Source organism: Quercus lobata, chromosome 2, assembly GCF_001633185.2.
Source record: "Quercus lobata isolate SW786 chromosome 2, ValleyOak3.0 Primary Assembly, whole genome shotgun sequence".
NCBI lineage: Eukaryota > Viridiplantae > Streptophyta > Magnoliopsida > Fagales > Fagaceae > Quercus > Quercus lobata.
In genome coordinates this window covers 12,644,633-12,664,521 of record NC_044905.1, presented here as the reverse complement: position 1 = coordinate 12,664,521, position 19,889 = coordinate 12,644,633, and the positions used below count along the sequence as shown (strand labels likewise).

General features: G+C 38.0%; 1 protein-coding gene and 1 pseudogene across 1 annotated transcript; both read right to left on the bottom strand.

Moving 5' to 3' along the window:
- Positions 1 to 12,288: 12,288 nt before the first annotated feature.
- Positions 12,289 to 14,263, bottom strand: LOC115959544 (annotated as a pseudogene).
- Positions 14,264 to 18,330: 4,067 nt separating this feature from the next.
- LOC115959532 lies at positions 18,331 to 19,175 on the bottom strand. Its single transcript, XM_031077974.1, has 2 exons — positions 18,600 to 19,175; positions 18,331 to 18,516 (listed from the first exon to the last, which is right to left on the bottom strand). Exons 1-2 carry the CDS (start codon positions 19,173 to 19,175, stop codon positions 18,331 to 18,333), a joined length of 762 nt encoding a protein of 253 aa, XP_030933834.1.
- Positions 19,176 to 19,889: the final 714 nt, after the last annotated feature.

Below are 19,889 nucleotides of genomic sequence, written 5' to 3'. Positions count from 1 at the left end.
AACACTATAATAAGTGCCTAAAATAATATTAGTTCTATTTTGATTTATCACTAACACTATAATAAGTATTTTCCATTTATTCTAAAAAAAACGTATTTTCCATTTGTAATAAGTTCTATTAAAAATATTTTTTATAAAAGTAAAAAATATTGTATATCTCATATATGATAATCCTATAGAAGTATAAGAAAAATTAACCAATATCATAAGAACATTAATTTAATAAACATTTTTTTAAAATATTTTATAAAAAAATTAATTTTTTGACAACCTTTTATATTACTAATAAGCAATTATTATATTACTGATATATATATATATATATAATTTTTCTAAAAAAAGAAAGATATACATGAGATATTTTTTTAATTTTAAAATTATAAGCAACAATCAATAGGACATACATGAGTTTTTTTATTTTTCGAGAAACTGATATACATTAAAAATTTTGTTTATTGTTGATGAGGAGTGAATAAGATGTATTATATAAAAATCTCAAAATCTATATATATATAAATAAAGTATGTTGAATTGGATAATTTATAATTTCTGCTGGTAGGACAGCCTTTTATGCAATCTTTTTATCCCCTTTTGGTTGGTGAGTCATTGACCTTCTGTTAAAGTTTCAAAAATAATCGAGTGCCATGTACGGGCCTCTGGACCGTCACCATTGGTTTTTAGTGGTGAAACTTTTTTATGATTGGTTTTTCAATGAAGAGATGAGGATAGGGGCATATTGGAGACTCTCTTTTGGCCCATGAGTAGGACAAAATAAATAAACAAGCCACTTATGTTCTTTATTTTGGCCATGGACCCCACTGTATCTATCAGCCATTTTTAAAATCAACTTTTTTTTTTTTTTTTTATGAGAATGATTTTTAAAATCAACTTGATAGAAACATTTTTATCAAATTTGCACTGCCACTGCTAATTTCACAATAGGATGCCGAAAACAAATAGCCCATATAAGATGTTTTGAAAAGGACTTTTACCATAATTGATTTAGAAGGTGTTATATTTACAACATTTTCATAATATTTTCACAACAAATTAGAGGTAATTAATCATTATTGATTCAAATTTAAACCTACCATTGAGATTACTTTTTTATCCCAACAATAATAATCAATAACAACCTGTCACTTAGGATTTGTTATGAAAATATTGTAAATATAACATTTCTTTAATTGATACTGTGGGGCCAAAGAATTTGTGACCCTATCCCACTTTACATTAGGGCTCAAGGCCCGAGCCGAGGAGAGATATAGCCGAGGATATACAATGAAAGTCCAAATAGTCTTGAGACAGCCGAGGATGACTCTATCCTCGGCATCCCCAAGGCACTCCTAAAAGAAAGGACAAGAATGGTATAGGAACAGTTTTGGGAAAAACCGAACACATTCGCGTTGATAAAGAAAGGACTCCTAGACAATATGGCGACAAAGGACAAAGGAAAGGCTGCCATTACTGCAATTAAATACTCTGCGCCAGACAGAATAATATTTTTCAACTTTTACAACCACCCCCAACCACTTTAGGTATAGGCTGATGGGACAAGTATCAACCCTGGAAAGTTGAACTTACACGTGGACGTTGGAGGAGGGGTAAAGGCTAATATAAAAGGAGAAGTAAGCAATCCAGAAAAAGGGGCTGGGAAAAAAGGTTAAGAACTAGAGCCTCCCAGGCCGTACCGAGGAGAAAGACTTCTCGAGCGAACATGGTTTATTTCTGTATGAGCACCATGACTAACCATCGTCCAATGACCAAGGCCTAACCTTTCAAGCCTACGCTCTACAAATTATATTGTTTGGACCTTTAATGTACGAACCCAATATCATTTTGGGGTCGTTACAATTTGAGTCCTTACAGATACATTTTAATTGAATTTGATTTTACATTTAGTAATTTGGACAATCAAATTCTTGGCTTGAAATTTTTTCATATTTGCACATTCAGATTATTGGCCAGATTTTTTTCATTTTTCTATCAAATTGATGGATGAAAATTTCGTTGAAAGAGGCTGAGACAATCCATCTAAAATTTGAGGAAAAAGCATGCATGCGATTAAAATGGTGCCAACCCTTGATTTATGCATCCCAAATAGCCACGAGTCTAAAATTGAATTTCCATGAGCTTGAATCATGGACTATGTCGAGAATGAAGTGTTTGAACCAGCTTGCTACCTTTAAAGAGTAGCTCGCTTTATGCACAAATATTGAATGCATTTGTTATCAGTTGCTGGGTTAGGTTCTTGTGCCTCTGGCATGGCAAAATAAAAAGTGTTCAACCATATATTCTACTCTATTTATGTTTCTTCCAAATGATCTAAAATCTAGGAAAAATAAACTTATTCAGGGCTGCAATTATTGTCAAATTTTAGTTGCTTATGTCACTTATAGAATAAATTCAGGTGTAGTTCCAATAATGACATTTAAAATATACATATATATCAATGAGAAATTTTATAGACAATGATAACTGATAAGAAAATTATTTTTAGAAAAAATTTAGTTACAAATAGGACTGTAAATGAACCAAACCATTCATAAACAGCTTGGGCTTAGTTCAATAAAAAACTCATTCATGTTTGTTTGTTTATAAACAAGTCAAGTTTAAACTTTAGTTTTAGGCTTACTTAATAAACAAGTTGAGCCCAAGTACAAAATATTGTTCATGAATAAGCTCGTGAACACCAAGGCTCGATACAAAAGTAACAAAACAATTTGAGTTTAGGCTTATTTATGAGTTTGGTAATAAAATTGATATGAGCTTGACAAGTAAACTCATATCCTTCTAAGACTTTAATTAATTATAAGTTGAGACCATTCATCCAAACCAAGCAAGCTAGATAATAAGCTTGATATAGGCTTAATAATATACTTGTGTTGGATCTCAAGCTCAAAAACATGATATTGAGCTTGAGTTTGGGCTTGATATAGAGCTCGAGCTTGACTAATGAATCAAGCCAAGTCAAACCGAGCTAAAACTTTTATACTTTATAACAAGCTCAAACTTGAACATTATTTGTAAGCTTGTATCAAGCTCAAGCCAAATTTAAACATTTTGCTTTTGCCGTCGAGCTAAGCTTGAACATTCACTACTCGATAAAGTTCGGCTCGTTTACAGTCCTTACCAAATTGGTTTTAGTTTAAGGCTATAACCTTACTCAATAAATAAACATTACTACATATTTTGAAAATTTAACCGTTGAATTGCATATTATTTACAATCTTAATACAAATGTCAAAATTTGTGTCAATCGGATATTATTTACTATATGATTTAGAAGTTTATATTTTATACATAATTTTAAATTACAAAAACTTGTAATTTAAATAATTTATTGATGACATAGCTATTGATCTTTAATTTTCTATAAATATTGCAAGTATGGAAAATATAAGAAGAAGATGTAATCCAATGGTGAATTTGTCAAAATTCATCTCTAATAAAAAGATATTGAGTTAAACTTTGTCATTTTTTTTAATTCAAATACAACGGGGCTAAACCCTACATTGAAATGTAATTAGGGGGTTAACAGTCACTTGGGAAAGTGGGATTCTGTTGGTGTGTAAGAGCATGTTGCATTTATACCTGATTTGGAAATCAAACCGTTTTGCTATGCAATTGCCAGGGAAGATTTGTTTTGTTGTTGAATCGGTCGTTTATACTGCCATTCAACAATTAAAGCTCATTCCTATAAATAATAATGAAAAAAAAAAAAAAAAAATTTAAGTTCATTGCCTTAGGATAGGAAAAAAAAATGGTAGTTGGGGTGTATTTATGGCCGAAAATTATGCTAAAAAGAGAGGAAATCATGCCATAATTTAGGGTACGTTAATGGCTGAAAATTGAATTGAAAGAGAGAGTGAATTCAGCTGGAAAATGTGAGGAAAAAAACATGCATGTAACTGAATCAGAATGGTGCCAGTCCATTGATTGATTCATGCTTCACAAGCAGAGACGACACGAGGCCTACGGCATGGGTGATTTGCGTCATGTCAACCGCTCAAACCCCTACTCATCTGACCTAAGTGCTAAGACAGTAAGACTACTTGCTAAAAATTTTAATTTCCATGAGGTGCACCTAGAATGAAAAATATTAGGAAAATATATTGTCGAATTTATTTATTTTTTTATGTCACTAGTTCTAATGATATTAGATTAGAGGAAAATGCAAGAAAATGAGGTAGATATTTGGTTCCGATTAATAAAAACTAGTATATAACTTGTGCTTACGTACAAGAATTATAATTGAAGTAGTGCTATTGATGTTAACTTGGATTATTAAACATATAGGACATTAATTCACCCAGGACATTTAGAGGTACGTACTAAAAGAGTTTTTTTTTTTGCAATTTTCATGATATTAGTTACGCCAAGTTTCTCATTACATTATTCTCAAAAAAAGTTTCTCATTACATTGCTATTATGTATATAATTTTGAAAATTATTATTGAGTACTACATATACAATATCAATTTACAATCAATGTACATGAAATTATCTAAATACAACACAAAATAAAAAGAATAGATTAGTCCAATAATATCTCCTAAATTGAATGGGGATAGATACATGTAATTGTTCAGCTTAATTACAAATTTTTAGGTTCAAGATTTCCGTATACAAAATATCTAAATAAAAATAGTTTTAAAAAAAATATGCTCATTGGTTTAGAGAAAAAATAATAGTAAAAATCTAAACAATTTAATTTTTATGGAAAGCTAATAAAAGAAAATTCCAATTTTGATTCTAATTGATTTTTCTCTAAATTTTGGTTTAAAATACATACACTCACACGCAGGCGCGCATACACAGATATATATATTAACTAGTTAATAATAGACCGTACATAGTTATAGTGTATTATATAAATAACTTATAAATTTAAATTATTTTTAGTTACACAAAAAATGGCTATAAATTTAAAATCATTCAAATTCTCTTTTCCTATAATTTTATATATAGAGTTAGATATATGATTAGTTTTTTTTTTTTTTATATATATAATTTATTTATATTGGTGTGGGGCCCAGTAATTCGTGGACCAGGCCCATTTGCCCTTAGAGAGTCCGAGGGCCCAATCCGAGGAGAACTGTGGCCCAAGCTCCATGACGCAGAGCACGGACCAATTTTTGGGAGGCAGCCGAGGACAGTCTAGTCCTCGGCAGGCCCATAATCCGCCCAGAATAAAGGGATAAATTCGTAAGGAAATCCAAAATACCTTGGGGCGATTACCCTAAATACCCTTCTGGATAAGGCCCAATGCCTGACAGAACCGTACTCTACAGCTTTATCAAGTCATCCCCAACAATTCCGGGATTAGACTGATGGGACCAATGTCAGTATTTGTAAAGACTGACCCTACACGTGGACGAAGGACATCGAACGCACACTAGTATAAAAGGAGAAGTAAGTGAATCTAGCGGGGGGGAAAAAAGGAGACTTCATGAAGAAGATCGCCGGAACGATCCATGCACAGAACAGAGAAAGTCCTCCGTTGGACAGCCGGAAAGGACCACAAGGGTCCTCGGATCAAGTCCGAGGAGCCCATTCTCAGAAGTGGCAGCATGGCGGGGCTTTAAACGTTTAGGCCCAGTCCATTTTCCACAGGGATCTTTCTGAAATCCAGACCGGACCGTCCCCCCGTGACCAAGCCCAAGCTTTTCAAGCCCACTCTCTACAAATCGTATTGTGAGGGATCTCTCCCGCGTGAACCCAAAAATGTCACTGGGCCGCGCAGGAATCGTGTCCTTACAATTGGCGCCGTCTGTGGGAAGCATGCGCGCTTGGCGCAGGTGGCGGTGGAGTCAACTCTCTACTAAGCAAAAATTCACGAAGCTTCCTCCGTCTCCTTTGACGTGCAGCTGTTGTTCCGACATAAACTTCTGCTAGGGGCTACTCCTTGCAGCGCCCATGGCGTAGGCAGCCCTAGGGGCTCTTGGCCTCAAGCCGGCTCTCCCCGCCCTGATCTAGGGGCTTACATCCGAAAAACAAACAAATACCAAAAACAAATCTCACAAGTTTTGGACAGAACCAAGGTCTTGCATGGTCCACGGATTCAAGCCTGTGGGGAAACCAAACACAAAAAAAATAAATCTCGTAAGTTTTGGACGGAACCAAGGTCTTGCATGGTCCTCGGACTCAAACCTATGGGGAAACCAAGTACAAGAGATGAAAACCAAAAGTTTTGGACAGAACCAAGGCCTTGCATGGTCCACGGACTCAAGCCTTTGGGGAAACCAACACAAAAAAAAAATCTCGTAAGTTTTGGACAGAACCAAGGTCTTGCATGGTCCTCGGACTCAAGCCTGTGGGGAAACCAAGTACAAACCAAAGTTTTGGACAGAACCAAGGCCTTGCAACTCAACCTATGGGGAAACCAAGTACAAAGAAAAACCAAAAGTTTTGGACAGAACCAAGGTCTTGCATGGTCCACGGACTCAAGCCTGTGGGGAAACCAAACACAAAAAAAATAAATCTCGTAAGTTTTGGACAGAACCAAGGTCTTGCATGGTCCTCGGACTCAAACCTATGGGGAAACCAAGTACAAGAGATGAAAATCAAAAGTTTTGGACAGAACCAAGGTCTTGCATGGTCCACGGACTCAAGCCTGTGGGGAAACCAAGCACAAGAAAAACAAATCTCACAAGCTTTGGACAGAACCAAGGTCTTGCATGGTCCTCGGACTCAAACCTATGGGGAAACCAAGTATAAGAGATGAAAATCAAAAGCTTTGGACAGAACCAAGGTCTTGCATGGTCCACGGACTCAAGCCTGTGGGGAAACCAAGCACAAGAAAAACAAATCTCACAAGCTTTGGACAGAACCAAGGTCTTGCATGGTCCTCGGACTCAAACCTATGGGGAAACCAAGTATAAGAGATGAAAATCAAAAGCTTTGGACAGAACCAAGGTCTTGCATGGTCCACGGACTCAAGCCTGTGGGGAAACCAAGCACAAGAAAAACAAATCTCACAAGCTTTGGACAGAACCAAGGTCTTGCATGGTCCTCGGACTCAAACCTATGGGGAAACCAAGTATAAGAGATGAAAATCAAAAGCTTTGGACAGAACCAAGGTCTTGCATGGTCCACGGACTCAAGCCTGTGGGGAAACCAAGCACAAAAAAAAAACAAATCTCACAAGCTTTGGACAGAACCAAGGTCTTGCATGGTCCTCGGACTCAAACCTATGGGGAAACCAAGTATAAGAGATGAAAATCAAAAGTTTTGGACAGAACCAAGGTCTTGCACGGTCCACGGACTCAAACCTATGGGGAAACCAAGTACAAGAGATAAACATCACAAGTTTTGGACGGAACCAAGGTCTTGTATGGTCCTCGAACTCAAACCTATGGGAAAACCAACTACTCGTAAGGAAAAACTACATTACGTAGAATTTGGATTCATCTGAGGAAAGCTCTCCACTCGCCATTGGGTCAGTTCCCAAACTGCGGGGATTCGCAAGTCTGCTCTTAGATCTGCAGCACCAAGGGAATCGATGCGACGTAGGGCAATACGTCACCTGAGAAACAATTTGAGTTCTTTACCCTCCGTCAACTCTTCGGACGGTACTCTCATACTTATCACAGAATATTCAATTGTTATTTTTGCTAGTTTCCTGAGTTAAACTTGCTATGAGTTATCGCCGTAATGTTTGGTAGTGTTGGTACATTAGAATTGATTGGATTATGTTTCAAAACTTCCTGCTCTAAGTATCATTGAAGAAACAGACACAGGGAGCACACCCTTCCACAAAATAATGTTGCAAAAAGAGTAGTATTCAAAATAAGTAGGCAAAATTTCCTTTCTTATTAAAACAAAGAAACAGTACAGCATACAACAAAAAGCTGAAATCAACTTGTGATAAAACTTGCTACATGATAGAAAGGAAAGTTACAAGGAAGCAAGAGAAGGCCGAGGAGGTAGCACAGACGAGAGGTTGGCTACTGCTTCGAGGCCTTGTCCCTTCCCCCATGCTTTCGCATGCCCATAGCTCCGGCAGCAAAGGAGCCCAACTTGAGCCTCACGCCGCAGTGGGGAGGATGCAGGTAGCACAGAGGAGAGGTTGGCTACTGCCTCAAGACCTCGTTTCATCCTCAATGCTTTCACGTGCCCGAAACTCAGGCAGCAAAAGAACCTGACCTCAGGCTAACACCATCTACAAAGAAGATGCAGGGAGCCGGAAGTTGGGAAGCCCCCGCAGAAATTTGCCGGCTGCAGGGTAGACAGTGCTGATGGTGGAAATTCCTTCTTCGGACATACCAAAAATCTGGCATGACCAGAACCTGCTTCGGATTTTGACTAAAAGCGTGGGAAACACCCTCTCCCCTCTGTCATAAGGGAATATTTCTTTGAATCTATGCCTTCGTTGCCCGTATATCACTCTTCTGAGCCTGAGGAGAACGTGGCGCCTTTGCGGCGGAGAGAGTTTTTCTTCCCCGACCCTCGTCTCAAACATGACTTACTGCGGGAGGAAGCTGAAGGAGGAGACTAAGGAGCTGGTGCCTAGGCAAAGAAACTTGCTCTCTTATTTATTTGAGGAGATAGGGTGGTGGCATTTAATTAGCGCAGCTTCCTAAGGAACGCTACAGACAAAACGTCTCCAGCTCGGCTTCCAACAAACCTCTGCAACGACAAGACTAAAGGAGCCTCGTCGAGGTGCACCTCGAACATCGGGACACCCAAAAGTACCGCGTGGCCAAAGATTATGGAAATATCTCATGATCTATGGGCCTAGTAAATTCGCGGCCCATGCCCTTGCTACATGATGGCCCACGGACTACGGCCCACGCCGGGTAATAACTAATGCCGAGGACAACCTCCTGCCCGGCCGCGTACAGGATACCTAAGGAGAGGGAATAAAACAGAACCAAGGCCTTGCATGGTCCTCGGACTCAAGCCTATGGAGAAACCAAGTATAAAAATTATTATTATTACGAGTTTTGGATAGAATCAAGGCCTTGTATGGTCCTCGGACCCAAACACGGCATCAAGCCTCCAGTTCTCTCCTCGGCCAGCATGGGTAATCATTACTTTTCACTGGTCGGCCTTATTGGGCCAAACACTTATATTAGAGTTATGGCAACATCTTTTTATTATCAAGTATTTTGGTCTTAGTTGTCATCGGTTTAGATACTTTCTCATTGAGCCGAGCAGCATTTACCAATATACAAAAACATAAACGGAATATGCAAAATGAAATAATAAACACTTTTATTAATATAAGAGATTATTACAATGTACGAAAAAGGGCTCAAACAAGCCTATACAAAAGGAGAACTGCTGAAACAACGATAACACTCGCAGTATAGAGAAGTAAACAGTCAGGCTTCTTCTAAAACTCATCTTCAAGGTCTCTTCAGTCTCTGCCTCAACATTGCTCATATCATGACAAGAACCTTCTTCGGAAAAGGATGAAGAACAAGGAAGAAGAATTGAAGGAGAAGGAAGAAGAATTGAAGGAGAAGGAAATAGTAAGGAAGAAATCAATGAAGAAGATGGAGGAGATGAAGGAGGAAGATGGAGGACATAAGTAAAGAAGGAGGAGAAGAAGAGAGAAGGGATGAAAAGAAAGAAAATGAGCAAAAGAGGGAAAAGGGAAGGCACCAAGACGGAACTGGTGCTGGGAAGACTATAAGAGGAAAGCGGAGGAGGGCACCAAGGAGCAAAAGAGGGAGAAGCAGAAGCACTTAGCCCCTGCCTCAGCCCTGACTCCTAACACGTTGGTGCCATATTAGGTATGCTCATGAGGATCCGGGTGGTGCTGGTCTTGGTTGTTCTCGACTCAGTCACGCCGAGAGTTCGACACGACGAGTCCCTGCTTCGGATTTTGGCTGAAAGAGAGGCGAGACAGATCTTAAGTTTGCGCCACCCTTGCCCTGATCGAGCCATTTCAAGCTTTATCAGAATATGGTGTCTAGAGGAGGGGCATGATTTCTTCATCATTTGTTGCGATCTCAGAAGAATAGAAGGGAGTTAGTACGAAAGTGATGGCCTCCTGCTTGCCTTCTTATAGGAAGAGCAGAACGGATGGCATTAAATGCATTCAACCTTCCCAAAGAATCTGAAGAAAAAAGAGGCGTCCGTTCCACTTCTCCACCTTATCAAATGAGCCGCCGGATATAAATGAGCCTCGTTAAGGGGAATTCATTAAGGGCGCGTCTGGGACATCCAAGCGGCAGGAGCATATTCCGAGCGGATTAAAAGGAATCCCTCAAAAACCGCCTAACTTCCTGGGAAACCGCTCACATAAATGCGGGATCAAGCTAAATGGGCCATATTAAGGGCCCGGGTTTGCCAAAACCCTCCTTTCCAATCCGGAATTCGGATAGAAGGGTTTTGAGGGGCTATTGTGGGGCCCAGTAATTCGTGGACCAGGCCCATTTGCCCTTAGAGAGTCTGAGGGCCCAATCCGAGGAGAACTGTGGCCCAAGCTCCATGACGCAGAGCACGGACCAATTTTTGGGAGGCAGCCGAGGACAGTCTAGTCCTCGGCAGGCCCATAATCCGCCCAGAATAAAGGGATAAATTCGTAAGGAAATCCAAAATACCTTGGGGCGATTACCCTAAATACCCTTCTGGATAAGGCCCAATGCCTGACAGAACCGTACTCTACAGCTTTATCAAGTCATCCCCAACAATTCCAGGATTAGACTGATGGGACCAATGTCAGTATTTGTAAAGACTGACCCTACACGTGGACGAAGGACATCGAACGCACACTAGTATAAAAGGAGAAGTAAGTGAATCTAGCGTGAGGGGGGGAAAAAAGGAGACTTCATGAAGAAGATCGCCGGAACGATCCATGCACAGAACAGAGAAAGTCCTCCGTTGGACAGCCGGAAAGGACCACAAGGGTCCTCGGATCAAGTCCGAGGAGCCCATTCTCAGAAGTGGCAGCATGGCGGGGCTTTAAACGTTTAGGCCCAGTCCATTTTCCACAGGGATCTTTCTGAAATCCAGACCGGACCATCCCCCCGTGACCAAGCCCAAGCTTTTCAAGCCCACTCTCTACAAATCGTATTGTGAGGGATCTCTCCCGCGTGAACCCAAAAATGTCACTGGGCCGCGCAGGAATCGTGTCCTTACAATTGGACTTCTCGTTTTCTACACTAAATTAACTTACTTGGTACAAAAATTTAAAAACTTAAATTAGATAGGACATGTGATGCAAAATTAAACTCTAATTGAAATCCAATTTTTGCATTGAATTAACTCATTTGGCACAAAAATTTAAAAGCTTAGATTAGATGGGACACTTAGTGCAAAATTAGACTCTAATTGAATTACAATTTAAAATCTAATTAGATTTCTCCCTACTTTGCCTATATATATATATATATATATATATATATAAAGAATGTATTGCTATTTGCTAGTTGTAATTGGTTGAATATAAAATGGAGGCTAAATTGCAAACTACACCCCTAAAATTTTGAGGGTATTTGGATTTTACACCTGGAAATTTCAGAATTTGGATTTTACCTCCTGAAGTTTGAAGGTGTTTGGATTTTACACCCTAAAGTTTCAGAAATTGGATTTTACCTCTTAAAGTTTAGGAGTGTTTAGGTTTTACCCATTAAACTTTGGGAGTGTTTAGATTTCACCCCCTAAAGTTTGGGAGTCTCAAGCTACTTCAAGGTGTAAAATTCAAACAGCCCTAAACTTTAAGGAGTAAAATCCAAATTATGAAATTTCAAGATGTAAAATCGAAACATCTCCAAACTTTAAGAGGTAAAATCCAAATTCTGAAACTTCAAAATATAAAATCTAAACATGCCTAAAATTTAAGAGTGTAGTTTGTAATTTAGCCTAAAATGAAACACAAAAAGTGGAATAGAATATTCGTGCCCTCTTCACCTCCTTCACCATCTCCTTGATCCTTTGCATTGTTGATAATATTGTAGTTAGATCCTTTGAGTTGAGCCTATTGGGCTTGGCTTTTACTACAAGCTAGAGGGCTTTTCTTACAAGTAAAGATTGCTAGTGATTTCTTCTAAAATCTATTGTTTTTAAATAAAATTGCATCATGAAAATACAATATTCAAATTGCATAATCAAACTGCATCCAAGTTTTTGTTACAAAAATAAATAAAACTATTTATTTCATGAATTCTCCCACATCCATGGACCTAGTAGCATAGAGTTCTAGCTAAATTATATATCCTAGTGGCATAGAGTGAATCTTCATACCAACCATACACACCAAGCAAAACACAAAGAGCACAGCTCAATCTTGCTAAGCCAAATATCCTCCTAATTAGCAAGAAATTCAGACACTCTTCATTCTTGTTGCCCCTTTTCGCCAATTAATGGATCAATGAAACTTCTCCATCCAGTAAAATTTGTAGTAGAGCCAGCATCAGGCAGATAAAATCCATTTAGGAAGAAAGAAGGTGTTCCATACACACCCCTCGAAGCACCATACTGCATAATATACAAAGTCATTCATTCAGAGATGACTGATGGTCAACTATATTTGAAAAGTTTTTAACATTACACTTATCCTAAAATGAAAGTGATCAGATGCTTATCAAACCTTGAAGGAAACCCTTGTCTTCAAATCTGATTTTTAATGTCATTGAAGCCAGAATAAAGGGTAACATGATAGGAATTCCCAATTACTTCTGTTGCAAAATTCACTGTATGATTTACAACAAAATCCCAAGACATGTTGCGTGTTGAGTTATGGTAAAACTTCTCCTATTTGATAGATAGTATACCAACAAGTTTAGTAGCATTATTTAGCTACATTACATATTCTGAATATCAATTAATATAATGTAATCAAAATATGTTGTATTTTTTTTTTTTTTTCAGAGAAGAAAAAAACTGAATGAAAAGGAATATTTTCATATGAGTAAGTAGGCATGAATAACCAATTACAGAGCAAGTTCAATTTCAAACGGGTTTGAGATTTATCAGTATAAGACTCACTACATAACTTTGCCAAAATTGTTTCTCAAAAAAAAAAAAAAAAACAAATCATTGACTAGGCCCACCGTAATGCACACTCTAGGGGGCTGTTAGTGTACAAGCCCATTGGGCTCTAGGCCTATTGTAATTTATTTGTCCATTACACAGATTGCCTTGTACTTCACACATACTCATATAGTCATATGACACTTTTATATGTCTGCTTATAAAATTAGTTCATTGTATAGTTTCTCTTTTTGTATGACTTGGGGATCCAAAGTCCAAACTCATCAACTCTATCCCGCTTTGGGCCCTTGTTGACGCTAATGGGCATGTTCTTCTTGTTCCCCCTACTCATTTTTCTCAATAAATTTATCCTTAATTACAAAAAAAAAAAAAATCACTTAATACAATAAAATTTATTTACAATTCTATCACCCCTAATTTGAGGGAATTAAAATTGAGGGGTTTAGAGGGTTAAGATACCCACCAAATCCCCTCAAACTTTCTTGCTTCCATTTTAAAAAAAGAAAATCAAAACAAGGTTCATTAAACCCTCCTCATCCCCTTCTTTGTACTCCTCTCTTATCCAAACACATTGTTAGGGTGAATTATGCAGTTAACTTTTCAAATCTAAATTGTGCATTTTTACCATGTCAATATGTCATTAATGTAACTATCTAGGGCCAGGCAAATCAAAAGTGTCTATTCACCCTTTACCATTAGGATAGTACATGTCATAAACAAAAGAAATTCTAACTTGTTGTTTGAAGAACCCCTCCAATAAGTCGAACGGTGCAAAAAGATTCAACTTATTTACAATGTGTAAAAGACGAGAAGCAACGAATGCATTGTCATGATAACTACAATTTCCACACACACAATCATTTTAGTAGCCTAAAAAACAAGTTCATAAAATAAAAAAAAATAAAAAATAAAAAAAATCCACCAATTATTAATCGTAATCTTTTCCTCGACTCCAAAACTAGATAATATTTTTGGATAAGACTAAGTACAAAAATTTCAAAGTCAATCCTGTCAGGTGGGATAAGACTAATTTGACTTGAGTAGTGTGTTACATGTTGATTTAGGAATTACTATGTCAAATTTTCATAAACCAATGGGAGAGTTGAGAATAATCATAATGAGAGTAAATTAATGACGGTAATGGAAAGAGATGGACCGTGAGGCCAACGTGAGGACTGTAGAATTCTACGGCATGTTTAAGAGCTGGCCATGAGTCCCTACTATACGGGCAGACCAGGTCCAAGAACGCGTCGATCACGATAGTATCTGAGTTAATTCGGCCATGTTTGTCCACGAAGCCATCAATAAAAAGCATTTGGGGTCTTTAGGTGAAAATTGATTTGAGGCTTTTTATATATTTAAATTAACATGACTTTTTTTAGGGGAAAAAAATAATATTACTTAAATTTGATTATCTTGTTTTAGATGTAAAATTACTAATTAACCAATTTTTTTTCTTCAAAAAATCTATAGACACAAAAAAATTGACAAAAGTTTTTACAACTGTTGATATGGTAGATTAGTAGGGGTAAGTTAGTGGTAGACGTAAGCGAAAATTAATAAAAGTTTGCTAACTCAACTATTGTAAAAAATGTTGTAAAATTCTTTGTGTATTGCTATTTTATTTTTATTTTTTGGTGTGAAAAACTTTACATTCACAACATTTTTATTACAAATCTAAAGTATTAAATTATTGGTTTTAATTTGAACCCATCACTGAAATTATTTTTTTGCTTACCAATAAAAGCCATGTTGTAGATGTAGCATTTTTCTCACTCTTTTTTTTTTTTTTTTGCTTTTTAATTTGATAAAAAATATCATTTTATTTATAAGCTAATATTTGGGCTTAATTAATATTATTACAATAAAAAAAAAGACTTTATTGATTAAAATTTAGGGGCCTTTTTCCACTTGGGGGCCTTAAGCGACCGCCTCATTTGCTTATGTAGTGAAGCCGACCTTGAGCAAAGACATATAAAGCTTGCAAGTCATTTATAAGACTTATTTATAGAAATGACATTTGCTCCTTGCAAATTTCAATAACCATTTAAAGATCTATTAAAAAAAAAAAGAATTGTGACCTTCCGCACTCCAAAGATCTAACTTTTATGAACTACTAGCTTGTAACCTCATGCATATGCATGAATATACTTAAATATATATAATAAGATGCATAATATAATTCCTATATATATAATTTAAATACTATTGATAGTCATTTTTATATTTTGTTAACTCTTTAAAAAAATTTCTAAGGCTATTATTAGGTATAAAATGTAAATTGTCTTTTTTTTTTTTTTGTTTTATATATTGTGAAGCACTTTTTTTTTTTATGATTCATTTATTCTAAACTCTTTGATTTTTATACTTAATAACTCACTTGAATGAATATTTATGATGTAGTCTCACATTTGATTCTAAAATTAAGAAATAAAACTATTGAAGAATAAATAATTTAGGACACATGACGCAAAATTGGAACTCTAATTTAAAATTCTAATTTGAGTTTCTCTCAATTTCACCTATTATTATATACTAGCTTATAACCCCATGCATATGCATGGATACACTTAAAAATATACAATAAGATGCATAATATAATTCCTATATATATAATTTAAATACTATTGATAGTCATTTTCATATTTTGTTAACTCTTTAAAAAACATTTGTAAGGATATTATTATGTATAAAATGTAAATTGTCTATTTTTTATTATTATTGTGAATCATTTTTTTTTTTACGATTCATTTATTCTAGATTCTTTGGTTTTTGTACTTAATAACTCATTTGGATAAATATTTATGATGTGGTCCCACATTTGATTCTAAATTTAAGAAATAAAACTCTTTAAGAATAAATAATTTAAGACGCGTGACACAAAATTAGAACTTTAATTTTGAAATTTTAATTTGAGTTTCTCTCAATTTCACCTATTATTATATATATAGATATAGACTAGCTAGTAAACCTATGCATATGCATAGATACACTTAAAGATATACAATAAAATACATAATATAATTTCTATATATATAATTAAATATTATTGATAGTCATTTTTATATTTTGTTAACTCTTTAAAAAAATTTGTAAGGATATTATTAGGTATAAAATGTAAATTGTCCTTTTTTTTAAATTATTGTTAAGCAATTTTTTTTTATGATTCATTTATTATAGACTTTTTAATTTTTGTACTTTAATACTCACTTTAATTAATATTTATGATGTGGTCCCACATTTGATTCCAAAATTAAGAAATAAAATTATTTAAAAATAAATCATTTAGAACACGTGGCGCAAAATTAAAACTCTAATTTAGAATTCTAATTTAAGTTTCTCTCAGTCTCACTTATTATTATTATTATTATTATTATTATTATTATTATTATTATATATAGATAAGATCATTAAGTCAATCAATTCTATTATTATTATTATTATTGTGGGGTCAGGGAACTTATGATCCGGCCCACCCTCTATTAAGGCTCGGGCCTATGCCGAGGAGGGTGCATGCCGAGGATAAATGGGGGGAGGCCGAAGTGTCAAGGGGAGAAGCCGAGGACGACCCTATCCTCGGCACTCCAGAACTTCAGGGGGAAGACCAGCGTCTCGATGAAGGCTGCCCCCAAAAAGCCCCCCCGAAGAAAGTGCGAGTAGAATGGGACCCACGTGGGGGTACGGTGCACAACTGGATCAGAGTAAATACATCCTCTCCGCATTAAATGCACCCACCAGAGTTCTGACCATGTTAATGAGAAAAGACGCCTGGACAGGGTGACTTCGATCATCACAACTAACAGAAAGTAAGGAGGGGCAGCTAATGGGACGTGTACAGAAGTGGGCACCTGCCTGACCAACAAGTGGAAGGCCAAGATCGACCGAGAAGGGCTATATAATGCAAAGATTAGTGCACCAAAAGGCTGGTTGGGAAAAATGGCCAAAAACCAGAGCCTCCCAGCCTGCCTCTAGGAGAAAGATTCTCAGGGCGAATACGATTTAAACCGTGTATGAACACCACGAAAAATCCGCCGTCTGGTGACTAAGGCCTAACCTTTCAAACCCACGCTCTATAAATGATATTGTTTGGGCATTTTTACGTGCGAACCCAACCCTGTTACGGGTCGTTACAAACTGTGTCCTTACAATTGGCACCGTCTGTGGGAAAGGCTTGTGTGTTGGCACAGGCATTAGGTCGAGAGAGTCCCTTTATCATTTTCAACGACCGATTGTAGTGTTCTAGCGTAAAATTCCACTAGGGGCTATGTTTCTTTATTAGGGGCTACGCTTTGTAGCGTCAACCACACAGATGGTTCTAGGGGCTTGGCCGAGGAGCTAATTCCCCCAAAACCAAGGTCTCATGCCATAGCTGAGGGGTCAATTCCCCCAACTACTTATCAAAATCAAGTTTTGGATAGAACCAGGGTATTGCATGGTCCTCGGACTCAAACCTATGGGGAAACCAACTACTTATGAAAATCAAGTTTTGGACAGAACCAAGGTATTGCATGGTCCTCGGACTCAAACCTATGGGGAAACCAACTACTTATTAAAATCAAGTTTGGACAGAATCAGGGTATTGCATGGTCCTCGGACTCAAACCTATGGGGAAACCAACTACTTATTAAAATCAAGTTTTGGACAGAACCAGAGTATTGCATGGTCCTCGGACTCAAACCTATGGGGAAACCAACTACTTATTAAAATCAAGTTTTGGACAGAACCAGGGTATTGCATGGTCCTCGGACTCAAACCTATGAGGAAACCAACTACTTATTAAAATCAAGTTTTGGACAGAACCAGGGTATTGCATGGTTCTCGGACTCAAACCTATGGGGAAACCAACTACTTATCAAAATCAAGTTTTGGACAGAATCACGGTATTGCATGGTCCTCGGACTCAAACCTATGGGGAAACCAACTACTTATTAAAATCAAGTTTTGGACAGAACCAGGGTATTGCCTGGTCCTCGGACTTAAACCTATAGGGAAACCAACTACTTTAAAGAAACCTGGATACTAAGCAGGACTTAGCAACTACACGTGACCTCTAGAATGATGCCTATATCCTCGTTGAATGAGGGTCAGAAATGAGTTTAAGGCTCTGCAGGTGCAGGTAAGCTAAGGTTATGAAACATGATGTTAAATATATCGCATGCACAATTCTTCATACGTGTTAAGATAAATTAGTTCAAAATTCATAAACAATAGTAAGTATTGACGAGGGCAACTAACAAGTAACCAAAAGGAAAAAGGAAGAAAAGGATTTCATATATACATGTTCAACAGGTTCAAACTACTAACAGTTTACAAAGTTTTCAAAATAAAAAGAAACAAGTTAATCGTTAAACTAAAAACAAATACGAAGTTTAGCCAAGGTTTCTACTTCTTTAGTTTTGCGTCGGCCACGTCCTGGGAAGGCGGAACGGGATCAGTTTCGACGCCCTGGAGGATAGTCCCTTCTGGGGAAGGCTGAACAGGGTTAGTATTGGTACTCTTGAGGACTGCAGCAAGGGGAATTGCCTGTGGGGGCTGGGCAAGTATGGCTCGCTCCTCAGCATTAGGCATCTGAGTGCCAACCACGGGCTCAGTAACCTCTTTGGGTACCTCAGGATCCGTATGCCAGGAGAGCCGCCAGGAGAGTCGCCGACCTGTAAGTTTTCCGACTGGGTGACCCCTTCCTCGGGTTGGTCGCTCATAGCCACGGAGCTGGAGGAGGTGGCTTCACGGATGGCTGTAGGGTAGAATATGTTCTCCGCTTTCCACAAATCGGATGAAGCATTCACCCCAGCTCGCTTCAATGCCTCTTCCCAAATCTGGGAGCAGTAAAGCCTGCATACTCTAGGAATCTGGGCTTTAAGGATGGCTTGGGTTTCAACTACCCCCGCATTATAACCATCATCCTCTGCCGTTTCCTTGGCAGCCTCAGCCTCATTTCTGGCAAACTCGGCCTCCTGCTTGGCCCTTATGGCTTCGTCACGGGCATACTCCGCCACACCTTTGTCATGCTCTACCGCGGCCAGTTTTTTACTTAAATCCTTGACTAGCTCTTTAGCTATTCGCAACTGATCCTCGGCTTCTAGTAGACGTTTTGTTTGGTCCTTGGCCTGTTTTTGGGCGCTAACTAAGCCCGCCGAGGCACTATCCCTTTCTCGGATAGCGACTGTTAAGTCAGCCTTGGCCTTGGCCAGGTCCTTCTCAGAGGCTTGGAGAGTCTTCGCGGCCATTAAGCGCTTGGTGCGTTCATTCTCGGCCGCCTTACTCTTATTATTCACCTCTTCCTCCATCCTATAGGTGGCCTGGAGAGCCTGGCAAGGGAAATAAATGCATAGTTAATGACAAACCAAGAGTGAGAGTTAATAAAGTTTTAGGTTTCAAGAAACCGTACCATGCCCAAGTACCTCTTAGTAATGAGGAAGACCTCCTGCATCCTTATTTTCCTCAGTCCATCCATGTCAATAGGAAGTAGCATGGTTCTCCCTAGTGCGTCTGCCATGTAGCCACCCTCACCATCTCCAAGGTCCTTCATGGATGCAGTTTCCAGCAAGGGACCCCCGTAAAGCATTGGGGCAGGGAGCCAGAAGCTTGGCAAGGACTGGGCCTCGATCCCCTTCCCCTTACCTTGAGAGGATTGGACTTCAGTCTCTTTACCCTTGCTTTGGTGCCCAATCTTCAGTTGTTTTGTACGCGGAGCCTCCTCCTTCTCCTTAGAAGGTTGGGATTTTCCCCCGTCCATGGTTTCCTTGCCCTTGGGGCTCCTCTTTCTCTTTGAATCAATGCCTTCCGGCCGAGGAGGCAGAGCTGGTTGGGAGGAAGCAGGAAGTTTAGGGCGGGGGGATTGTGGCTGTGACTTGGTGGAAGATGACCTAGTCTGAACAATCTGGGGCTGAGGTGGTGGGGAAGGAGCATTGAGTTGTAGCGTTCCCTGCGTATCCTTCCCA